Source organism: Delphinus delphis, chromosome 8 (genome assembly GCF_949987515.2).
Source record: "Delphinus delphis chromosome 8, mDelDel1.2, whole genome shotgun sequence".
In the NCBI taxonomy this organism is placed as follows: Eukaryota; Metazoa; Chordata; class Mammalia; order Artiodactyla; family Delphinidae; genus Delphinus; species Delphinus delphis.
The window spans coordinates 16043843-16069876 of NC_082690.1; the positions used below are offsets into that span (position 1 = coordinate 16043843).

At 41.0% G+C, this 26034-nt stretch overlaps 2 protein-coding genes across 2 annotated transcripts in view; both read right to left on the minus strand.

Annotated features, from left to right (window-relative positions):
• Positions 1-11131: 11131 nt before the first annotated feature.
• Positions 11132-18735, minus strand: ATP5MG (ATP synthase membrane subunit g). The gene is made up of 3 exons (XM_060017876.1): positions 18587-18735; positions 12610-12770; positions 11132-11317 (listed from the first exon to the last, which is right to left on the minus strand). Exons 1-3 carry the CDS (start codon positions 18636-18638, stop codon positions 11219-11221), a joined length of 312 nt encoding a protein of 103 aa, XP_059873859.1. The 5' UTR covers positions 18639-18735; the 3' UTR covers positions 11132-11218.
• A 1818-nt stretch (positions 18736-20553) lies between these two features.
• Positions 20554-26034, minus strand: part of UBE4A (ubiquitination factor E4A) — a 33949-nt gene continuing 28468 nt past the window's right edge. Inside the window, exons 19-20 of the mRNA XM_060017877.1 lie at positions 24958-25115; positions 20554-23584 (exon numbers count right to left, since the gene is read on the minus strand). Of these exons, the coding sequence (XP_059873860.1) occupies positions 23455-23584; positions 24958-25115 (288 nt within the window). The 3' untranslated portion in view covers positions 20554-23454. The remainder of the gene's footprint in view (positions 23585-24957; positions 25116-26034) is intronic.

Consider the following 26034-nt stretch of genomic DNA (forward strand, 5'->3'; position numbering starts at 1 on the left):
CTACCCCAGCATTCTTCAACCTCTCCTGTGTATACAGCCATAGCATAATATGCAGACTTCTCTTGTTGATCTTTACATGATGTATCATAATTGTGTGATTTGTAATTGTTTATTTTGCTACCCCTTCCCTTTGAGCCCTTTGAAGGTAGGATATGTGTCTTTTATTTTCAGTATCCCAAGCACTTAATATGCCCTATAACAAGAGTGTAATACATGTTTGTTGAACAAATAAATAAATGAACAAAGAAAAATGGGGAATGGGTAGGTGTCTTCAGATCACTGAAGAGTGGAAAGGCAGAGAAGCAAGAGCAAATGTAGAAGGATAATTTCGGAAAGAGTGTTCTAAATGTTTTCCTCTAGGACAGGAGGAAGGAGGGAAGAAATAGATCAGTTTGAGGTCGGGGAGGAAATTGAAGGAGTCCTTGCTAGATAGTTTCTATTTTTCCTTAATGTAATAGGTAAGGCACTCCTCTTTTCTCAAAGACTGTCATGTGAACGAAGGTGTATAATGGCTTCTTTGAATCTCAAATTCCATGCCTGCCAAACACTTGATTCTATATTCTTTATCCCATAAACCTTATCTCTTGTGAAACTTTAAGAGCCAAGGAGATCATATAATATAAGGCTTTGGGATCTTTAGATAAGTCAATGGACCTACTGATTCTCACTTAAATATGACTTTAAATCCATGTCGCTGAAAGCTGCTAAATTCCAAAGCCCTTCCCATTTTAACACTCCTTTTAATTACTTCTGTGTATTGTCAATGCTGCAGTTCCTAGAACTGGAAACATTTTGTTTGCCTCCAAATTACTTTGAAAAAATTCACTAGACCTAACATTACCAAATAAAAATAATTTTTTTAACTACAGACAGAAAAAGGGTAATACTGAGCAATGTTATCCTCCCACCGATATGTCTAGATTTTCTTGAGTCATGCTTAAAGTCTAACTAAATGGTCTGAAATTGGTTTAGGATTCCTTTCAGCCACCAATGCTAACTCACCTTAGGCTAACAAGACTAGAGTTCAGTTGGTCTAAATTAGAACAAATTTTTATCCATAGATGGGGTGGAAACTCTAGGTGAGGATTAAGGTCATGGCCAAGGTACAAGAGGAGGAGGAAGTCTGAGTTAATTATAACCTAGGTTCTTCAGTCTTAATTCCAGGAAGCTGTCCCTTAGCTAGATGGACAACTTGTTGATTGAGGAATATTCTCAGAGGAACTGGAAGCTACCAATTCCTGATTCTGAGATGAATTTCCACAAGTGAAGATGTTAGCATTGAAAGACTAGACTTTATGGTCACTTGAAGAAGCCTTTTGAGTAATAAGCATTTGGTTATTTTCTCTCCAGCAATCATGACTGGCCTGGAAGTTTTCCTAAAGGTTATCTTTTTCAAGGCTAGATGAATAAGCTTGTTTTGACATGTTTTTGAATCTATAATACAACGCATGCATTGTGTTTAGTTTATTCCTAGACTTAAAAAAACGCACAGTAGGGGCTTCCCTGGTGGCGCAGTGGTTGAGAATATGCCTGCCGATGCAGGGGACACGGGTTCGAGCCCTGGTCTGGGAGGATCACACATGCCGCGGAGCAACTAGGCCCGTGAGCCACAACTACTGAGCCTGCGCGGCTGGAGCCTGTGCTCCGCAACAAGAGAGGCCGCCATAGTGAGAGGCCCGCGCACCGCGATGAAGAGTGGCTCCCGCTTGCCACAACGAGAGAAAGCCGTCGCACAGAAACGAAGACGCACGCAACACAGTAAAAATAAATAAATTAATAAACTCCTGCCCCCAACATCTTTAAAAAAAAAAATACTGTATATCTTTTGGAAGATAACTGAAGTAAAAAACCAAACAAACAAAACCATGAGAGCATGGCCATCATTGCACAAGGCAGACCTCATAATCTGATACAAAAATGTAAGCCCAGGGCTTCCCTGGTGGCGCAGTGGTTGAGAGTCCGCCTGCCGATGCATGGGACACGGGTTCGTGCCCCGGTCCGGGAAGATCCCACATGCCGCAGAGCGGCTGGGCCCGTGAGCCATGGCCGCTGAGCCTGTGCGTCCGGAGCCTGTGCTCCGCAACGGGAGAGGCCACAACAGAGAGAGGCCTGCGTACCGCAAAAAAAAAAAAAAAAAAAAAAAAAAAAGTAAACCTGTTTTAAAAGCTACGCTTATTAATGTCTCTAACAGGTGAAGTTACATGAGCTTCTGATACCAAGTTTAAAAACTGAGAATTTATTTTGAAACATTATGGGTAGAGACTAGGTTGTTAAAGGATCACTGGTTAACTTGACTTTTAAGATAATTAGGATTAGGGTTTAGCCTTTTCAGCCGCATTCTCTTCTCTGTTCTGAGTCCTCTCTATTAACATCTAGACAATCCTATTGCTTAAGACCCAGGAAAAATCATGGGACTCAGACACAAAGAATACGTTATGAATCATCACTTGCTCCTGCTAGAGTTGAAATGAAGTGTCTTACATGTGGGTTAGGTTAGAGTTCAGATGTAAGTTTCTGAATAAACACATAAAAAGCAAACCATCCCCCTTCCCCATTCCTGCCCCTAACGGTGCAATGACCAGGTTAAATATCCAAGCATATAGAGGATGTAGTTAGAGTTAGGAAACCAGGAATCAAGTCCTGCATTCCAGTCCTTCAACCCTGACTCACTCACCTCACCGCGAATGGTTCCACATCATTTCATTCTGCACTGAACAGTGAGGAGAGTAACATTTTGTTTCAAAACGTCTAAGCGGAGTGGCTTCTGCTAACCTGCACCAGGCCTTTGCCTTAGCTGAGACTGGCAATAAGGAAAACATGCAGCTACGGATACCATTTTAGGAGAAAAAAGAAAAAGGGTTTCGTTGCTGATGTGTTCTTTAGGTGGGCCTTTCCACAGACAACTTTGAGAGGCTTGCTACTCAGTGTTTAGAGGCAGCCTTCTTCTGGGATGGGTGGCTCGCGGTGGCAGGCGGTGGGGGGGGGGGTGGTGTCAGACGGTGAAGGTAGAGCAAACAAACTCAAGGGTCTCAAATCCAGGGCCATTTGGCTTCAGTGTTTACCCTTAGTGCAGTGGGGGTGAAATTTGGAGCCTGCACAGAAGTGGAAATCAGTTTCCCTAATGTAGCAGTAACGTGGGTATCACATAATAAAGCATTCTTCTGCTCTCAATATTCAAGGCAGATGAAACCATAACAGAATTCAAAGTAAAGCAGGGACTTCCCTGGTGGCGCAGTGGATAAGACTCAACACTGGCAATGCAGAGGGCCCGGGTTCAATCCCTGGTCGGGGAACTAGATCCCACGTGTATGCTGCAACTAAGAGCTTGCATGCCACAACTAAGGAGCCCACGTGCTGCAGCTAAGACCCAGTGCAACTAACTAACTAAATATTAAAAAATAAACAAACAAAGCAAAGTAATGATGATCAAAATATCACTCCTGACAATATTTATTTGGCTCACATTACTTTAAAAAAACTCCCCAAAACAACAATCCTGGGCTTACATGGTTTTCTTTCCATTACTCCACCTGAAGGTCATCAAAAGTGGTAATCACTTTAAAAAAAAGTGGTAATCACTTTTCTACCATCATGTTAGAATTCACTGTTATCTCAGAACTATAGTTATTCACTTGTTCTATTAACTTCCCTAAACTCTTGAGACCCAAAGTGAGATGACATCAAGGTAAAAATGCAGGCAATCCTTAGGGGAAACAATAGCTATTTTAACAAGTAGTCTATAATTCAAAACCACACAACAGTGTTCGAATTGCTTTTGGATTTGACAACACTGGAATGCATTAAAACTTCGAGGCTCTAAAGATAACCTTTTTTACTTTGTGCAAGAAGTACAACATATAATTCTTATAAAAAAATTCTTATAAAAATTCATATAATTCTTATAAGAATTCTTTTTATAATTCTTATAAAAAATTTATATAATTCTTATATAAATTCATATCTATTTACAATAGCCAGGACATGGAAGCAACCTAAGTGTTCATCGACAGATGAATGGATAAAGAAGATGTGGCACACATATACAATGGAATATTACTCAGCCATAAAAAGAAACGAAATTAAGTTATTTGTAGTGAGGTGGGTGGACCTAGAGTCAAAGTGAAGTAAATCAGAAAGAGAAAAACAAATGCTGTATGCTAACACATATATGTGGAATCTTAAAAAAAAAATGGTTCTGAAGAACCTAGGGGCAGGACAGGAATAAAGACGCAGACGCAGATGTAGAGAAGGGACTTGAGGACATGGTGAGGGGGAAGGGTAAGCTGGGACGAAGTGAAAGAGTGGCATGGACTTATATATACTACCAAATGTAAAATAGATAGCTAGTGGGAAGCATAGCATAGGGTGATCAGCTCGGTGCTTTGTGACCACCTGGAGTGGTGGGATAGGGAGGGTGGGAGGGAGACACAAGAGGGAGGAGATATGGGGATATATGTAAATGTATAGCTGATTCACTTTGTTATAAAGCAGAAACTAACACACCATTGTAAAGCACTTATACTCCAATAAAAATGTTAAAAAAAAAAATCCACCCATAGGCTGCATGTGTAAATCCTATGAGGAATAGCGTGGTGCTATAAACTTATATATGATGTGCTTCTTTCATCTCTCTGAAGGGTATAATTCCTGAAAGGCAGGTGTGGCAAAGAAAGAGGAAGCTAAGATGATCAGTTCCTAAGGGATTTCTGGGATTTTCAGATTTCAGGCTAGGTCTTCTGTCAAGGATCTTCTGCTGCCCACCCTCTCATTCTTCCCTCCTAGGCCTTATGTGAAGGTAGCACTGCACTAACCTTGCTTAGTAGAGAAGGGCTGATAATCAGGGATCGAGATCTCTGAGTTTCAGAGTTAGAGGTTGAGATGCAGGAGTGACTCAGCTGGCATCAGCTTTGTAGCAGTCTCAGACTGCAGGCCTTCAGGAAATGAGTCCCCTAGGCCTGCATCTCCCTCTGTGGCAAACTGCCACTAAACTGTTTTATCAACCTAGCACCAAACACGGTAAGCTAGAGTTGGCTGTTTTACTGTTTGAAAACCTACTATAGACAAGTCAGATAGATAATGGGATAGGCTAGGATTACAAAGGTGAATTAGATACTGTACCTTCCTTAAAAAGCTTAGCAAGGGGAATAAACAAATGCAAATGTGTCATTAGGGTACAGTGATGTGTGCTAGAAGAGGCCCAACAGGAGGGGAAAGGGAAGCGTTTGGGAAAATCAGAAAAGACTTCTCAAAGTGGAACAGAGATGTACAGGTAGAAAGAGACAGGGTAAGGGCCGAGAGAACAGCATTTATAAAGGTATAGATTCATTAATGGATAAGTTAATTTATTCATCATATCTGTATTGAGTGATTATGTGCTTGGAGCTTGGGATAGTATCAGTGAACAAAATAGATTTTTAAACATTTCTGCCTTTGTGGGGCTTGCATTTATTTTAGCAAGGTAAAACAATAAACATAATAATCCAGTAAATCATGTGGAATATTAGAAGTTGAAATTTTTGGATAAAAAAGCAGGCTAGGAGAAAAGAGTATTTGGAGGAAGGTTTCTTGCAATTATAATTAGGATGTTTGGGGAAGCCCACACTGAAAATACTGAATGAGGTGAGGGAGCCAGCCCTGGGAAGATCTTGGGGTAGAGTATTCCAAACTGCGGAACCAGTCAGTGCTAAGGCAGGAGTTGCCTGGTGAGTTTGAGAAACAGCAAGGGGGCCAGTGGGGCAGGGTGAGAAAGAAGGGTAGAGGGGGATGAAGTCGGAGATATAATGGAAAGCCAGATCTTGTTGGGTGGGCCTTGTGGCCCACAGTAAGGACTTTAGCTTCAAATCTGAGTGAGGCGGGAGCCATTGAGGGTTCTGAGCAGAGGAGTGACATGGTTATGACTTACACTTTGATACAATCACTCTGACTGATGTAAATAGACTGTAGACAGGCAAGCTTGGCAGCAGGAGGCCATTTAAGAGGGCATTTCAGCAATCCCAGTGAGAGATGATAGCGCCTTGGTGTTAGTGGTGGAGGTGGTAAGAAATAGACGTATTTTGAAGGTAGAACCAATAGGACTTTTTGAAGGATTGATATAGAACATGAAAGACAGGGAGTCAAGGATGACTCCAAAGGTTTTTAGCCTGAGCAACTGGAAGGATAGAGTTGCCATCAGCTGAGAGGGAGAAAACTATGGAACAGGTTTGGGATGGGGGTGGGGAAGGAAATCAGGAGTTCACTTTGGATATACTAAGTTTGAGATGTCTATTAAACACCCAAGTGGAGGTGTAGTGGTATATAAGCCTAGAGTTCAGAGGCGAGGTAGGGACTACAGCTATAAATTTGAGAGTCATCAGTTAAGAGGCGTCATTTAAACAGGAGACTGGATGAGATCTCCAGTGGAATGATGAGAGAGAGAGGGAGAAAGAGAGCAAGAGAGCTGAGCCTTATGTTTGGGATATTCCAAAGACAGGCTGCCAGGGAAAGGAGGAACCAGAAAAGGAAACTGAGAAGTGAACAAAAGGTAAGGAAGAAGTAAGGCCAAAGGAAAGTTCTGGAAGTCAAGTCTATCAGAAAGTGCATCAAGCAGGAGGAAAGAGTCAGCTGAGTCAAATATTGCTGAAAGAGCAAGTAAAATGAAGATTGAGAAGTGACCCATTTAAAGTGTCAGAGAGCAGTTTCAGTGGAGTGGTAGGAATGAATGCTGGATTGGAATGGGTTGAAGGGAGAACAGGATTTGGAGACACTGAATATCGGTAACTTTCAAAAAATATTTTATTTATTTAGGCTGCACCAGGTCTTAGTTGCTGCACGCGGGATCTTCGCTGTGGCATGTGGGATCTTTAGTTGCAGCATGAGGGATCTTTAGTTGTGGCATGTGGGATCTAGTTCCCGACCAGGGATCAAACCCGGGCCCCCTGCATTGGGAGCGTGGAGTCTTAACCACTGGACCACCAGGGAAGGCCCTGAATATTGACAACTTTTGAGGTGTTTTGGTGCAAAAGGGGGCTAATTTTGTAAAAGACGGGATGTGTATACACTCACAGGAACAACAGACAAAACAACAGGAAAAGGGGAGAAATGATAGCACAAAGACATTGAATGGAGGGATTGGCTTTAAAAAGGAGCATGAATTGGGAATTCCCTGGTGGTCCGACGGTTAGGACTCTGCACTTTCACTGCCGAGGGGCTGAGTCCGATCCCTGGTCAGGGAACTAAGATCCCACAAGCCGCAGGGCCAAAACAAACAAAAGGAAAGAGAAAAAAAAAAAAGGCACATGAACTATCTAGTATAGGCAAGGTGGAGAATATTTATGGGTGCAGACAGTTTGTGAGAATGATGCTGTGGGAGCCCATGGAAGTTCTCCAATTGCTTTAGTTTTCTTAGTTAAGTAGTAAGCAAGGTCACCTGCTCACAGAAATAATCGTGGCCCAAGGAAACACAGTGTGGTTGTCAGGTAGTACTAGGTACCATCTGAAGATTCTGATCATGAATATAAAGTGAGATTAGCCACCTTGGCTGTTTCCCCCAGCTACATTCAGCTACACGGGTGCAAGTACAGACTGCACAGACTTAGCCGAGGATGTGGTTTTCGCAAATGAGGACAACAAAATGAGTGAGAGGTAAAGAAGTTCAGGGTTTATTCAAAAGAGTGATCCCGATTGACCATGGAATATAAATAAGCCGGGAGAAGAGGGGACATCGAGGTGGTGAAGGAGATGGCAGCATCAATTTATTGATGGTCATGGTGACTCCAAATTAATATAGCTGGGATATTACAGGGAATGGGCTGGAAAGATTATAGGTGGTCAGAGAGAGGGATGCGTGAAACTGAAACTATGGAGTGGCTGAAATTCCTTGGTAACGACAGGAATGAATGCCCAGGGAAGGTGCGACATAATCATTGGACTTTTTAAGGGAACTGAGCCCAGTCTGTTGGAAGGACAATTTATGTCAATAGTTCTCAAACTTTAGCATGCATCAGAATTAAACGGAGAGCCAATTCAAACAGAGATTGCCAGATCCCACCCCCCGTTCCTAGGTAGAACCTGAGAATTTTCATTACTAAGTTTCCTTACTTTGAAAACTACTGATCCACGTGTATGTTGAAATGGCCAAGAATTAAGACGGAACCCGTTTTGTAGACTGACAGAAAGCCAGGAGAAAAAATATTTATCAAGAAATAAAGAAGAGTGGCCTGGTGACTGGTAAAAAACTGCAACCATCAGGGGCAGTGGGTACATAATCTGAAAACTAGATTTAAAGCTTTTGAGTTTTTACGGGGACTGGTTAGAAGCTGTGTGGCTGAAACCCTGGTTGGTAGCAAAATGTGATTACACCAAGGCTGAAGGCATGTTGTCAAGGGCCTTGCATGTATTTATCAGTATTTTAATAGTATCGGGGCCTTTCATTTGGTAAGCAGGCCTACTGTTAAGTTCCCTGGTAAGGGAATCTCTGGTGGAATTGCTACTGTATTTATCTCAAGAGTCATCCTGATCATACCAATTCGTATTCCAGTAGAAATGAAAACCATATTAATTAGGAAATACTTAAGTCTCACAAAGCTAGATATCACTTTATATAAGATTAGGTAGGCTGACATCTGATTTGCCAAGAAAGCTTAAACAGCTTGACAGTAGGGCAAAGGACTGAGGATATACAGAAAGCACTGCACAATGGAACCAAGAAAAACGTGAGGGAGTCTACAAGGAGTGAAGGCAGGGCAGAGGCTACACATGGGATCATGACCTGGGCCCAACTTGCGATTCTACGGATTACTCATGGGATCCTAGCCAAATCACTGAGTGTTTCTGCAGCTTAGTTCCTGACTTCTTAACACATTACTGACCAGGGGATTTTTTGCAGAAACTAACTCCTGTGGCTGTAGTATGCCTCTGACCAAAAATGTCTTAAGTGGGTCTATCATTTGTGCCACATGCCTCAGAGGGAAGTTGAGCGCTAAATGAGATAGTGAAAATGTAAAGTGCTAAACAAACATGAGATGTTAAAAAAGTAAATTATATTGAGCTATCCTTAGAAATCAGGGCAGAATATGTACTTAGGTATATAAAAGATAAGTGGAAAAGAAAAAAGAAGCTTATCCAAGGAGAGTAATGCTGAGGCATATACAACAGAGGATTAAGTATGCAACATGGACAGAATCACATTCAATGTGGTCTTGAAATGCAAGCCTCAGGAAGGCTTTGCTGTTATTGACAATTTATGTATAATAACTTTAAGACCACATGCACCCCATGCATATTTCTACCCTAGCTTTTGTTAATGGATTTGAAATTGCCCGCTGCTGCTAGACTATACAAAGCGAAGGCAGGGATTGTGCCTTGTCTAAGTCCTTCAATGGGTTTCCATTCACAAGCCACATGGTACCCTAGCTGCATGCTTAGTTACCCGTCTCACCAGATCAAGCTCTGTGAAACAGGTAACAGTCTTGTTCATGAATGTTTCTACCATTTAGCATACCTGGATTTAGAAGGTGCACCAAAAATATCTGACTTCAAACTTAACTTCACTTATGTTGCTAGTGGCAAACACCTGGCACGCAAAAATTCAGTGAAAGACAGTCTGAACAGTTCTCTGCTAGGAGGCAAGACATTTGGGGTTTAGGAGGACAAAAAGTAACAGGCCTGCAGAAGTCAAGTGGCCGCTTCAGAGTCCACTGCTATTTTAACCAAGGAAATTCTGTACATACACTATTAGCCACCCTACACCAGAGGTGTGCCATATGGCAAAGGAGGAGGAAGTAGCAGTGGAGTGAGTAGTAAACATTTATTTTGAGGACTTTCTGTTGTGACCATGTAGTTAAAGTAAAATCACATTACATATCATGAATCAACTTGGCCTCTGTAGGTTCTTACTAGTGCTAGCTATCTCATACCTTTAAATTTTTTAAAAATTAATTGCACTGCTAACTCACATATGCAATAGAAAAATTCATGAAAATCACCATTATTGTAGTAGTGTCTTTTCTGTCTGTTGCTATGCATATTTTAAGTTACTGAATGCCTTCTGAAAAGAGGTAGTTTCAGTTTTGACCACCTGCAGTAAGTTAGGCATTACTTCACAGTTCAGAGAGTAGCAGTCTCTCCTTGGTGAGTTCTTGCCTATCACAAAGAAAAGCTGTGCCCTTTATTGGCTAAAGCAGCAGTGTTCAAAACCAGTTGGTAAATTTGGGATTGACTGGATAAAGGTTCAATACTATTAAAGGATTAATACTATATTGTGAGCCATGATGCTTTTCCAATATGCAATCATCTTTTGCTTATCATCAGCTGGGATTCCATGTTGTGCAGTGGCTGCAAAGAGAGTTACAACAGATTTAGAAACATACCAACGAGACATTCATAGACGGTAAGAACCCCAGGAAAGGCCAATGAGTGATTAAGTCGCTCCCAAATCCTCAATAAAGTGGCTCAAGATGACAGACTGATACCAATCACTTGTATTTATTTCAGGACATAATATATTATTTTGACCCATGGACGATACTAAACTATAATCCTGTTAAATATCTATAGGATATTTTATTTTTGTAAAGGTGGGTCTTTAAAAAAAAAAGACAGGTTAATAACATATCAAAATTAAACTGAAAACATAGGTCATTGCTTTCATTCTCTGTCCTAGTGTTAAAGATGTTACAAAGACACACAGAATATCACCCAGCTGGTCTCTTTTGGGGAAGCTATATTCAAATTGACAAAAAGTACCCCTACATTTACAGACACAGCTGTTGTCAAAGGGGTCTTTCTCTGATTTTAGCAAAGAAAAACAGTCCAAATTGTATTCTTTATACTAGGTGATTTAACTAGTATATACCATGTTTGGCACACGGTATTATTTTTCTCCTACTGGAACAAGTTCTTGTTTTCTCAAAGCCTTTCCCCAACTTTTCTAAAATTAAGCTTAAATATCATTTATTTCAAGACTTCAAAGTAAAATGCTATCCTCATATATACATGTACCAGGTTGGTATATTCATATCTAACCTTTCCAATTTCAGGCTAAGCAAAGACATGCATTTAGAGATGTATTAATGTATTAAAGCAAAAGACAACCCAACTTAATATCAAGAGAAATTGTGACCTTCCATGTAGTGCTTGACAGAGAAAACACTGATTTTGACACATTGTCTTATTTTATTCAAATAGCAGTCTGCTCACACATGGTCCAAGAACACCCAAATAATAAAGCAAAGACTGGTCTTCAAACATTATAGCCAATGATGCCACGCTTGCCTATGATCTCGCCAACATAAAACCACATCCACACCTCAGTGGCCACCAAACCATTCAGTAGAGCTTCCTGAAAAAAGAAGCACAAATTTTAATGTACATTTTTTTCTTATATATTTAAAACTATTCTTTTCCAGGATTAAGTGACAGAGAATATAAGGATGCTATTCAAATTAAAGGGGAGTTTTAGTCAAAGTGAAGAATTACTGATGTTAACTTTAACTGCTGAGAACCCTTGAACTTTCAATTATGTAAGGTAAGTAGGCCAGAGCTTATAAATTCTTTCAAAGCATTCTTTAAAGACCTGAACTGACTTAACCCTTTCATTATTAGTTTATGAGACACTTTATGAGCCCTAAAACAACCCACATCCTGGAAATAGCTGCCACATTTAGACAGGGCATCCATATGAAAGGATGGCTACAGGAAGGCAAGTCTCTGAACAGACATTTCTGTCTGGCCAAAGAAAATCTGTTGAAAGTTGAAGGGCTCTATCATTCCCTTTAGACATAATTTTTAATCATTTATTATTTGGTTTAATTCTTTCCAAGTATTCAGTAATTAGTTTCACAGATCAATGTTTTATTGCCCTAAAAAGTACACACAGCAGTTCCAGAAAACAGCGTTCACACAAGCACAAATATGGATCTTGAAACTCCAGTTGAAAAAAATACCTTTCCACAACAAAACTGGGCCTTTTCCTTTTAGCACCTGGAAGTGAATTTGTTCCAATTCTTTTTCCTTTTTTTTTTTGGATGTGCTGAGCGGCATGTGGGATCTTAGTTCCCTGACCAGGGACAGAACCTGTGCCCCCTGCACTGGGGGCACAGAGAAGTCTTAACCACTGGACCACCAGGGAAGTCCTCAAGTTCCAATTCCTTAGAATTCTTAAGTCTTTAGATTTTATCTCCACCCTTCACATCATATTACATGCTTCTAGGTTTTGGTATTTTTACCCTCCATGAGTGTTAGCTGCTTGACTGTGATATAGACCAAGAGCTTTTAGCCAAATCGGGGATAGTTTTAGGACTACAGACAAAAAAAGTACAGAATCAGCAAAGCAAGCCATTCTATTTAGTACACTAAACAAATAGGAAAGGAAAAAAAAAAGCTGCCCAGTAAAAGTGATCACTTCTTTGTTGTAAGATTAATAGGAAACTAAGACATAAAACAGCCCAATTATTTCAACCCAGATGACAAAATTACAAAGTATCTTTCTCCACAGTCAAAAAAGAGATTATCTCTCATTATGTTGGTTTCAGCCTCACTGAAAAATACATATATTAATCAAAACAACCAGAAAAATCCCAAGGGGAGACATTTTCTTTTATGCACATACGTTTTCATTTAGCCCATAGTTACCTTAACTGTAAGCTGTTTGAAGCTACCAGTTTGAGCACTATTGATAATTTTTTTCAAGCTCTGAATAGCTGTAGGGATCTCAGCAGGGGTTGGAGGAACCAGCTCAACCTTGGCATAGTGCCAAAATGTGGCCAATCGAGGCTTCGAGTAAGTCACAGCAGCTGGAAAACAAAACAAAACAAAAAACCAGGATGAACTCACTAGAGACCGAAAGAAGCAGATGTGTGGGCTGGACACAAATATTTATTCATGCATCACATTCATTCAATGCTTGTACCAAATGTGCACCCGGTGTGAAAAGTCAAAGCAGCTCCCTGGAAACCAGAGGCTTTTAAAGATGCAGAACACCTGTGTCACAGGGCAGTTCAATCAGGCAGGAAGCTATAAGCACATTCAATTATGCCGGGACTTCACTAGTGGCCAGTACCAGAGTACTAGTACTTCATTTATGAATGGCAAATCTAGTTAACTATAAAGTTACCAGAAATTGTGTTCAAAAACAAGAAAACAGCAGCAATGTAATCATATTGTCTTGTAGAGACCAAAAAATTTGGAGGGAAGAGGTGCAGAAGGGGAGGGAAGGAGCTCTGTAGAATGGCATCCTTAAGAATAAGATTAAAACTTGTCACTATATTGGCCACAAATCCAGATAGAATTATACCAATTAGTACCCATTTTTGGTATCCTCATCAATATGTGCTGGATTAACAAAAGCACAGCTGCTCCTCCTTCAAAATACCACAAATAATAAAAATAAAGCCTACATGTATTGTTAAGAGCAGCCAAAACTTAACTGTTATTAAGCTGAAATTCCTCAAGGTATTTACTATTTCAGGAAAAAAAATTTTTAACGACCAGGGTAGATGTGAGTCTATGGTAGTGATTTCAGCAAAAGAAAAGGTATTTTATATAAAAAATTACAAGACAGCATGACAAAAACAGCACAAATGCATGAACATCCATAAAGTGTCTACTGCTTAAAGACAGATAACCCAAAGCTCCTGGTACTTTCCCTATTATTAACTGCCTGTATTTAGGTATTTCACTACTCTTAAAGTTACTATCTCCATCATCCTCTGGCTTAGGGCCATGGGTAAATCTTTAAGCAGACCCAAAGCTCTACCAGATAGTTCTAAATAGAACTGCCAACGCCTGTAAGACGGCGCCATCAAAGAGAACAAAGTCTTGTTTAACAGTCAACAGTCTTTAAAATTATCTTCAACATACAGATATGTTCTTCTTTATAAACAAACAAATCAGTACAATGTACACAAACACTGTACTTTAGTTGGTAAATTTGTTTCTCAGGGAGTTTAGGTTAAAAAGTTTGAAACTGCTTTACATGTATACAAGGGATGAACAAAATATAAGTAAATGAATGGTGGATGATGGGAGCCAGGTTTCTCACTGTAAGAGAGGGAAGTTATAGATGTGGAAGAAAAGAACAAACCTTGTGGTACTGGATTAGAGTTGGAGACATTCATTATGAACCCATGTTTAGTTTTATATACAGATTGATCAATAAGAAACAATTATAGTTGACCTTTGAACTGCACAGGCCCACTTATATGTGGAGGTTTTTCAATAAATATGTACTATGGTACTTCACGATCTGAGGCTGGTTGCATGCGTGGACGTGTAACTGTGGATATGGAGGGCCAACTGTAAAGTTATATTTGGATTTTCAGCTGCATGGGGGTCAGCGTCCTTAATCCCCACATTGTCCAATGGTCGTGTGTGTGTGTGTGTGTGTGTGTGTGTGTGTGTGTGTGTGTACACACCCATGGGTGAATATACAGATGGTCCCCAATTTTTTTTTTTTTTTTTTGGCGGTGCGCGGGCCTCTCACTGTTGTGGCCTCTCCCGTTGCGGAGCACAGGCTCCAGACGCGCAGGCTCAGCGGCCATGGCTCACGGGCCCAGCCGCTCCACGGCATGTGGGATCTTCCCGGACCGGGGCACGAACCCACGTCCCCTGCATCAGCAGGCAGACTCTCAACCACTGCACCACCAGGGAAGCCCCATGGTCCCCAATTTTTGATGGTTCAACTTATAATTTTTCAACTTTACAGGGTGAAAGTGACATACATTCAATAAAAATGATACTTTGAACTTTGATCTTTTCCCAGGCTAGCGATAGTGGGTACCATACTTTTTTGTAATGCTGGGCAGTGCCAGCAAGCTGCAGTTGGTCTATCATGTGATATGAGGGTAAACAACCAACACACAACCATTCTGTTTTTCACTTTCAGTACAGTACTCAATAAATTACGTGAGATATTCAACACTGTTTTCTAAAATAGGCTTTGTGGTAGGTGATTCTGCCCAACCTGTAGGCTAATGTAAGTATTCTGAGCACGATTAAGGTAGGCTAGGCTAAGTTATGATGTTGGTAGGCTAGGTGTAATAAATGCATTTTCGACTTACAATATTCTCAACTTGTGATAGGTTTACTGGTACGTAATTTTATTCTAAGTAGAGGAATACCTATACGCACACACCTCCTTGTCCACTGAGAGGGCCTAGAGGCAATGATATTCTAGTACGACAGTCTCCCCATATCTGATTTTGCTTTCCATAGTTTCAGTTACCTGCAGTCAACCACTGTCCGAAAATATTAAATGGAAAATTCCAGAACTAAACAATCCGTAAGTTTTAAATTGTGTGCCTTTCTGAGTAGTGTGATGAAATTTCGTGCTGTCCCTGTTCCATCCTAATGCTGTGTCACAATGCCTACAACATCTGCCCCACCTTATCCTACCATGTAGGCATTATAACATCTCACTCATCAGAAGGGTGAGTACAGTACAATAAGATATTCTGAGAGAGCCCCCCCCCATAACTTTTACTGCAGTATTTTAATTGTTCTGTTTTATTAGTTATTGTCGTTAATCTTTTACTGTGCCTAATTTTTTTTTTTTTTTTGCGGTATGCGGGCCTCTCACTGTTGTGGCCTCTCCCGTTGCGGAGCTCCGGACGCGCAGGCCCAGCGGTCATGACTCATGGGCCCTGCTGCTCCGCGGCATGGGGGATCTTCCTGGACCGGGGCACGAACCCACGTCCCCTGCATTGGCAGGCAGACTCTCAACCACTGCGCCACCAGGGAAGCCCACTGTGCCTAATCTATAGATTAAACTTTATCATAGGTATGTATGTATAGGAAAAAAACAGCATATATAGGATTCAGTACTATCTGTGGTTTCAGGCATCCACTGGAGGTCTTGGAACTTACGTTCCATGAATAAGGGGTCAGCATAGTTTAGTGGCAAGGAACATATCCAGTACCTAGATCTTAGTTTCAAAATACAATTGTCCAATAAAAGGAACTAGGGTTCCTTGGAGAAATGGCTAATTCTAAGGCTGGGGCAGAGGATACATAAGATGAATCTGGAGAATTCCCTGGCGGTCCAGTGGTTAGGACTCAGCGTTTTCGCTGCCGGGGCCCGGGTTCAATCCCTGGTCAGGGAACTAAGATCCTGCAAGCCATGTGGCATGGCAGGGGAAGAAAAAAAAAAGTCTGAAGCATCTTGTAGTACCAGAAAGTAAAGGGGAATGTCGAAGGGACAGAGGTGCCAAAGTGACAGTTCTCAGTGACCAAAGCTGGAACAATGTGAGCAACAAAATAAATAACATACTACTGTACTACTGGAGGTACAAAGTTTGAAATGAATGTACGTGAGTCCATACAATAAATGACTGAATAAAAAAATGGGGAAGGAGAGACAAATCTTTCTCACAGAAGAATTCTATTTAAATATATGTAAATATTCCCTCTTACAGGAAATAAGAATCCTGCCCCTGCCTCCCCCAATTTAGTTACTTGCTTCTAAAGAATACAGTATGGAAAGGAAAGAACAGTAACTTTAGGAGAAACCTAGAGAAACTACCTTAACCAAGTGATGAAAGCTAACTTCACTAGTGATGTTATATGGATATCACTTACATCATGATATGTGATTAGGGGACTTCACTTTTGTGGTATTCTTTCTCAAAATCCATAGCTCCAGGGACTTCCCTGGCGGTCCAGTGGTTAAGACCCTGCACTTGCACTGCAGGGGGCACGGGTTCAAACCCCCATGCCGCTAGGTGCGGCCAAAGAAAAAAAAAAGAAAAAACAACAACAACAGCCCCATAGCTCCAGACTAATCATGACAAAGACACCAGACAAATCCAAAATGGGGAACATCTAAAGGATACCTAGACAGATACCTACACAGACATCTTGAGACTGTCAAAGTCATGAAAGGTAAGGAAAGGTTGGGAAACTGTCACACAGGAGACTAGAGAGATAGACAACTCATTGCACTGTGGTACCCTGGATTGGTTCCTGGAACAGACAGAGATTAACTCAAAAAGCTGGTGACATCCAAATAAAGTCTCAAGTTTAGTTAATAGGAAAAAAAACAAAAAACAAAAAAACCCCCAGACTCTATGACGTTTCCGAGGAAGTTTGATAAATTAAAATTACTTATTTCTGTAAGTGTCTTTGTCCTCCAGGAGAATTAACAGATACAGTTAGCAATATTTTAGATATTTAACATTAACATTTAATACACCGAGTTAAGCTACGAAGCAAAATACAGCTCCATTTTAACATTCTGGCCCCAGTTGAGTTCTCCTTTCTGAATACTTCTGGAAGAATAACAACCTGTATCTTTTAATTATTCATAGTAACAGAGGAAATGGTTGATATATTTCATAATTATTTTCACATTACTTTTCTTTTTGTAAATTATCATTAAAATTAGTTTGCAATTCCCCAAGATGCACCACCGAAAAGATGTGAAAGCCCTGGTAGGAGAAAAAAAATCCACCTGAAATTTAAAAAAATTTGCCTCAAATCATCCACAAAGTCCAAATAATCAAGCCACTATTCCTTCTCCTTGCATTATGTAAAAATGTAGAGCTTTATCTTACTCAAGCTGTAAACTTAAGTTCTTTGGTAAAGTGTGTAAACTTATAATAGTAGTGGACTGTGGGGTTCTGTAGGAGAAGAGGATCAAGTATTTAAAGTATCTGACACTGTCAGGCATTTAGTAACTCATTGTTCGACTACTGATGGAGAAAAGGGAGGAGACAACGAACAAAATTTGAGCGAAAGCCGTACAGAGACCTGTGCTTCAACCACTTTACTAGAATATAGCACATCTAGCGAAGAAGCTTCCGTCTACTTAACTGATCTCACTATGGGGATAAAATGAATAGCTTGCTACAGGAGACAAATGAAATATTTACTGACATAAAATTACTACCCTGGGCTGTGACTACTCAGGGTTGTTCTGAAATACAGCGTTCTACCAGTAAGGATACAGCCAGCTTTTTCGAACAGAAAATCCCCACGAACGCTAACCTATGGTAATAAACATTGCTGCTTACCAATATCCCTTCCTATGCTTACCGGGGCAGGAATATTCGTTCGTAAAGCTCAATTTCACCTAAAAATTCCCTTAAATTAAAGGCGAAGTATCTCAGGATCTGACCAAGATAAAATACAAAGACAACGTTCCAAAGGTCACCCATCCTTAAAAATTCTGCAGACTTCCACATACTCCACTGAGAAGCAGACAAGCTGATGCGGCCGCATTTCTGTGCTTTCATGTACCTCTGCCTGCCGTCTCCCACGCTCTCCTAGCGGAGCCATCCCCTCTCTATTCCTCCTCCTGGAGGTCGAAGGGCGTCATGGCGGCGGCTGCTGGGCAACCCCGGCTGCCTACACACTCCCTCCGCTCGCTGTTGCAGTCAGAATTCAGAATCTCTATGTTGTAGACAGAACCCAAGCCGCAGGCCTGGCCAGCGAAAAGCTAGAGAAGAGCCGCCAATCCGCCTCCTCCCCCCACCCCCGCCTCCACGTTCAGGCCGTGCCCGCCGCGGCTCCCGCCGGCCGCTCGGGTGACCGCCTCCCGTGTCCTCCCCTCGGGCCCTCGCAGGCCTTTCCGCCCGCCCGGCTACCCGCGTAGCCGGGCTGATGCCGCGCTCACCGGTGACCAGCGCCGGGGCCTTCTCCGCGAGGTTACGGACAAACTGGGCCATGGTTCTAGGACGGAAAGCCCGTCGCGCCGACCGGCCGGCTGAATGTCACCCTCCCGGAAGGACCTGCCGCAGGACCCCGTTCCGCCTCCAAGGTCAGGCCTCTCCTTTCCGCGCCGGTCCAAGATATTTAGGTGTCCTAGTATTTTTCCGGAATTCAGTGGGCCAATTCATTTTCTTCAGTCACAGATGAGAAAGTGGGTACGAGAAGATGAGACCAGAGATCACGTAAAATACAACGGAATTCCGCAGAGAAACAGGCATTTCTTGGGGCAGCCGCTCAGGGAAGTCCGAAAGGCCGGCGCGAGGATGGATGGCGCATGCGTTCTGTGGTGGCGCAGACCTCCACTTTTTTATTTTTTGCGCAGGGTGATTTTGCAGCTTTTCAGAGAGAACGAGGCAAGTTAGGGCTGGAAGGCACCGCTGCGACTTTTCTAGGCCAACATGATCGCCTTACAAAGGCAGAGAGGATGGGTCCTAGGCCAAACACGGACAGTTAGGTGTAATCCTGGTCTCCCCCGCATCCTGTATTAGGATTGGAATCCAATTCCCGTAATTCCCTATCCAGCCGCAAGGAACTATGGGGATATAAGGAACAAAATCACATTTACTGAGGGCCTTCAGTCTGTCAGGCATTTTGGAATTTAAAGAAAGCCTTTGTTAGGTAGTGTGCCCATTTAAGACTGGCATTGGTAAATGGCCACAGTGGCTAGTGAGTGGCAGAGTTGGGATCTGATGAGGTTGCAATGTAAACAGAGAAGAGGCATTAGTATCGGATTAGGCGTGGTGCTGATCTGGGAAGACTTCCTAGAGAAGGAGATCCTTGGGTTGATACAAAACAGAACAGCTGTGTCCTACGGAGTTGAACTTTATAGTTAATATGACTGGAAGGAAAGATATACGTAGGGATGTGGCATTTGATGAGAAAAAACAATAAGTAATGGACCCGGGGAAGCCTGAGTAGAAGTAAAACTCTGATTGATGGAATGGTTAGAGGTGGAATGAAAAATTAGGAGTGATATCAAGGAGTCAATAACAGCGCTTCAGTGAAGGAGTGATTCAGTTGCCTGATACTCCAGAGAAGTAAAATTAAGGATGAGGAAGTTAATGTAGCAATATAGAAACATTAGCTAGAGCAGTTTCAATTAGGATAGAAGCCAGAGTGAAGAAATATGGCTATAAAGGAAGACCAGCCAGAAAACCAAATGTGAGATACGAAACTCAAGGGGGAGATTGAAGATCGAGAAGCGGGATTGACAAGATTCCTGATGAGGCTGGAAATAAGGTTGGAGGAATTAGCCTTGAAGCTGTGGGGCCTTTTCCACAGATGCGATGATGGAAGAGAAGTTTGAAAGTGGAAATTCTGAAATCTGTGAAGTAGAAGGCAAGGTCATCTGAGTGTTAGGGTTAAGTGGGAGGGTGGGAGAAAATCTAAGGAAAGAAGTTAAAGTTTGGAGTAGCTGTGGAAGTTAAGGACACACAGAAGGGTTGTTCGTCACACCACTCTAAAGTTTGTGTCATTTTTCTCCAACAGTAGCCTGTAGCTGGGATATTGGAGCAGAGGGAAATGGTTGGGTTAATCTGGGCTGAGGTTTTGCATAGCAGAGGTACAGAAACAAGGGGCAAGAAAGGGGAACTTGATAGTGAATGATTAAAGTGAAAGACCTGGGGTTTAGGCCAGATGAAGAAAAGTGAAGCCAAAAGTGAACTGCTTAGGAAGAAACATGCCCTGAGACTCATCTGAAGATAACTCCAGGGTCCAAAAGCCTGGTAAGGCAGGTTAGGTCAGCCAGGCCACACATTTGATACGACCTTAAAAAAAAAGTAAAGTTCAGAGCCCTCTAAGTTTTCAGAGGGATTTCTGGAACTGCCACTAGCTTTTGATACTGTAATAAAGCAGTGATAACAAAGGTTAAGTCAGATGTTCATTTATTAAATACAAGCTTTGAACAAACACCCCCAGGCAAGTATGACAAGAAGTAACCTTCCTGGAATGTTCCAAAATACAGTTACGTTGATCAAGTTTTATTTCAATCAAACTTTTTGTCGTTTTGTTCTTCATTTTCTTTGTTTCTAGGTTCTTTTTCTTTTCCAAGCAGTTAGAGCATGTGCATTATTTCCTCACATGACATCAACAGTGCAGCATCAGCCTCTGGCTTGTAAAGGCACCCAGTAGACTTATGCTCTGTGCAATGGCTGCTTAGTAACCAGCATCAAATAAAGTAATGAAGCTTTTGTAGAGTGTGATACCAAATAGCAACTGGCACCTTCACCTGCACCATTAAAAAACCTTCGACATTTCTTTCAGTTTTCACATATCCATTAAAAACTATATTAAAAACAAACAAACCCAGATTGCTTGATAAAACCTACTTAATTTTCCAAGTTTAGTATTACCCTCTTAGTAAGCAATACTAGAGCTGATTAGAGTCTTCACTTTCCTATCATACGCTAGCAAAGCCAACACATAAAACTAGGTATGTCAGAAAGTCTGCTCTGATAGATTTAGAGCTTGCTGAGTTCCAGAAAACACAAGCCCTCTTTAAGCTTCTGAGTGCACATACGCACCATGTTGTACCACGATCATAATTTTTTAGTCGCATTTTTGGGATGTCTTAAATTACTTCAAGGAAAGGAAAAAGGCACAGAGGACACTTGGTTTCCTTACCAATAGTGGCCTTAAGCTACGCACTTGCCTTTGTGATGTTTATAGATATTCAGCAGCATTAATGGTGCCATAGCCATTCATAAAAAGTTTCAGGAAAAGAGATTTTTAAAAAACAAAAACAAAAACAAAAAACCTTGCCAGAAAAGGCTTACAATCTGAAGACTTAATACAGAAGTAGAATACAGACACAGATACAAGAGGCAGCATAGAGGTTGTTAACTAGAAAGCTGCTGGGAACAGCTGCCTTCTGAGGTTTTGTGCCCGTTTTTTCCTCCAATTTTCTCCTATAAAACTCTGGTCTTTTCCCCACTTCTTTTAAAAATGAAAATATCCTTCTACATTGGGTTTGGAAGATAAATGCAAATAAATTGAAGCTTATTTTATACAGCTCATTCTCAGAGAAGTAAAGGAGGATAATAAATATGAAAAGAAGCTCATTTTAAGAAAATAAACACATCCTGTCAACCCATGCCTTAAAGACCCAGGGAGCATACTGAATTACTATCTTACATTCTGGCATTTGCGAGAGTCCTAGACTGCCTTTTTCATTTATAAGCACAGCAACAGGCAACATCTACTTTATATCTAGTGTGGGATGCCCTCTGACTTGAGGGTTTCCAGCTGATACCATCAAAAACACATCAAGGACTGCTTATAACAACTTGTGTTGGATTACCGTAAAACTACCATCTTATTTGAAAGAGGCCGTGGTTAACAATAATATCCTCTAAATGAAGCAATGACCCCTGTTTCTAGATCATACCACTTTTCTTGTTAGTTATATTTTTGGGCTTAGAGGGATAGTGATATAGACAGTCCATAGGGGAATGTGCCTCACTCAGCATGTTAAGCTGCACAACTGAGTAGGGAACTCAAGCTCAACCTGTAAAAGTGGGGCCCATCCATCTACTAACTACATAGGCCTAAGTGGGTATTTAAAATGGTTTGTGGACAAGGTTGTGCTCAAATTCCTGCTCTGGTAATTGATGACCTAAGGCTGAGTTAGAAGCAGCTCTTAGAAGTCAGGTCTTAAGCCCAAACAAACGTTAACTATATACATTTTACAGTCTCAGAATTTTGTCTAGAATAATGTTAGTAAACATGGCCACACACTGCATACATCTTACCATGGAAGAGACAATATAAATTGGTACTCTGTTTACACTAGACCAATATAAAAATGTACATGGTGTGTGTATGTAGGTGTGTATATATATATATATATATATATATATACACTGAGATATACTGCTGATATTAGTGCCTTAAAATGACATTTTTCATAGTTACAATATTTGTTGCCTAACTTTTCTACTCAAGCCTAATCCTTGATTTCCAGCAGATGAAAAGGGCCCAACAACCTTCTTTTTTCACCTCAGAATTTTCTGAATAAAGTGTCAAAACTGCAAATTTGTTCTACCAATCCTCCTAAAAATATTATAGGGCTAAATTTTCTGTGGTAATGACAACTCCATGGGGGAGTGTCTGGCCTCCAAGATATCTTTGAGTTACAATGTAACACAAAACTAAGAGCTACCAACTGAAGTTGCATAAGATTCCTTTTTTTCATGTCATCTTTCATCTTATTCAAAAATCTACTCAAACATCAAGGTATCTGCTTTTATACAAAATGTTATTCTGTAACATTGCAGAGCTGTAACAAGGAAAAGGGCTGAAGTCTGGGTCATAAAGTCTAGTAAATACCTTGATAACACAGGACTTTCTGATATCAGCTGTCAATACGTGACATCATATACTTAAAAGCAGTGCTCACCAAAGATGTCTGAGCAGTTCTTGGAAGAGAAATAGTAGGGTGGCAGGAGGTTTTAGTAGTTGAAGTTAATGTAATTTAAGGTAAGAAAAGGAAGAAGAACGAACAGGAAGAGATATAACAAAGGGTAAAAATTAGTGATGATTTCCAAACATGGTGATGCTATAAGTATAATTTCCTGCAAGCCAGGAGCACTGTAAAGTTCTTAGGAATTTTAATTATCATAATTTGAGAAAGAGCAGTTCTCTAATTTAGTAAAGGGTGAAGAATAAAAAAGAAAGCAAGGAAAAGGAAAGGAACAGAACCAGAAAGAGAGAAACCACAAACAATTGTTTATCTACACTCTGGGGTTGGTTTTTGGTTTGTTTAGGTCACAGTATTTATTCAAGTTGCTCCTTTTGTTGTTGTTTCCTCTCTGCAAGCCACCGTTGGATTTTTTCTTTTAGTTCTGTGTTTGGCCGGATCTGGTCCATGGTGAGGGGACTACGGTTAAAGGGATCTGTTTGGTCACTGAGACAAAGAGAAGAAGAGAAATGGGGTTATTTCCGTAAGTTCTAACATCTTCAGCCAAAAAGAGAATACCTAGGCATCCCACCTTGAGACTGAAGCTAGAGTGTATTATGATTCTGAATCAAGTGCTGACTTGAGGTTAGAAAGAATGGGATGACAGAGAGTGATTTGGGAGGTTTTTTTTTTGTTTTTTGTTTTTGCAGATTTTTTAGCTACTTTGTCTCTCCGCTTAACAAACTTTATCTCAACATTGCTCTTCAGATGGTATTTGATTCCATTTCCCCAAGACAGAGACCCTGTAACAATCATGTCGGCATAAAGAGCTGTTTGTAGTTTTAGTGACAGACTCTTGAAACAGTATAAGGTGTTAAGGGATAAAGCTTTGTAGGCTGACACTCGATTTAGCTAGCTGATTGCTCTTCAAATAAATGCAGATTATGGCTTCCTCATAGGTAAAATGATATACCTTCTCTCTGTACTCTCAAGCCACGATAAAAATATAAACTCTCACTGACACTTTGGAAAAGACATACTACCCAGCACAGCATCATGCATATAGCGAGTGCTTAATACCAAATACCATCAGGTAGAACATCCTTTTTTCCAATATTTAAAAAACATTATTTCCCTAGATCTGGGTCAACTTATATAACTTCATTTTAAATAGGCAGAGTTTCTCAGTACCCATTTCTTTCTAATGCTGCACTTAGAGTAGGCAGGCTGGGGAAAACTTGTAGTCACCATGGCTGAGTGCAACAGCTGCAACAGAATGTGGGTAAACCCATACGATGAGTGTAAAACCTGAATTTTTTTTTTCAATCTGTCTTTTATATTTTTACAACTAAAGTAAAATTAAGACAATGTCAAGTCAACTTATACTCCAGGTTGACTTTTTTTTTTTTTTTTTTTGCGGCACGCGGGCCTCTCACTGTTGTGGCCTCTCCCGTTGCGGAGCACAGGCTCCGGACGCGCAGGCTCAGTGGCCATGGCTCACGGGCCCAGCCGCCCCGCAGCATGTGGGATCTTCCCGGACCGGGGCATGAACCCGTGTCCCCTGCATCGGCAGGCAGACTCTCAACCACTATGCCACCAGGGAAGCCCAAGGTTGACATATTTTATAATTGATAGAAATTATTTCCTTGAGGAAGGAAGAGGTAAAGTTAGCTCCAGCATTTCTCAACAGGTGTCTTGTTTTGGATGTTGAAATCCTTAACAATCAAGTGATATACTTCTACCAAAATGCCTCCTCAACACAATACGTTAATAAATCAACAATGTGGAGTACCTATTGGGTGCACTGTACTGGGAGAAAAAGATGATAGCAGACAAATGTACACCTGTACTCTTGAGGCTGCTTTTGGGGGCTGGCTTACCTGAGCAAATGTCTGGCAATGGTGGATCTATCCACAGTGACTCTGGAAGACGGCAGCACCACAGGGTCAGACATCAGTGTGCTCATGATGGGATCCAGAAACTCATCACAGGCATCTGCATAGGTCTCCTCTTCCTGTTGCTGGAGGTCTGCTAGAGACTGAGCACAAATACCGGGCAGTTACGGGGAAATCACAGAAGCAGCTGAACTCAAAATGCTCAATGACTATACCTTAACCTTCAAGGGTTATTGTTAGTAACCTTTATGGCGACAGTAACAATTCTCAGCTTTATGTTCTAAACAAGCCAATATGGATACTATAGGAGCAAATTTAACATTCAGCCCCAACTCTGAATCTTCAGTTTGGCTCAGCTGCTAGCAGCCATGACCAGAAATGGATCTAAATGTTAACAGGGGAAAAAAACCACACCACACTCAACATTCATCCTTCTGACAACAACCCGGCTGTAAGGGGTGGGGGTTGGAGGGGGTTATTATTTGTATAATTACAGAGTTACCCATGCAGTCTGTGTATGAAAAGCAGTTTCCGGTTTTAGGAACAAACAGGTATGGGAATTTAAAAGTGGCTTCAACATCTGCTTGAACTTTAGTTCCTCAGCGATCCATCTGCCTAAGCTCTAGGCAAAGATGAAGCCCAATTCAATAAATAACTCAATGAAGGGAAGACTGTTATCAATTAGGAAGGTTTTCCATTAGACTCCGTGCCATAATTTTTCCTTCTTCATAAATGCAAATGCAGCTGCTCCAACGAAAGGGATTAGCTGAGTACAATACAGTATTTTAATCTTTAAAATGTATGGCCATTCCTATATAAGCCAACTACCAACTACAAATAGAGAGAACAGAGAAAAATCAATAAAAATCAATGACTAAAAGCTACTAATCTTGAATTGTATTCTAAAAAGTTCTGTATAAATATCGTAGATTTTCAAGTCTATTGGTAACACTGTACAGAGAAGTTTTCATAAAAACGGCCTATTAAAAATCTGTAAATTCTTTTTAGTAGAAGCTTCTTAAATTATTTTTCTGTTCTCACCCTCATATTGAAAAGAGTAGT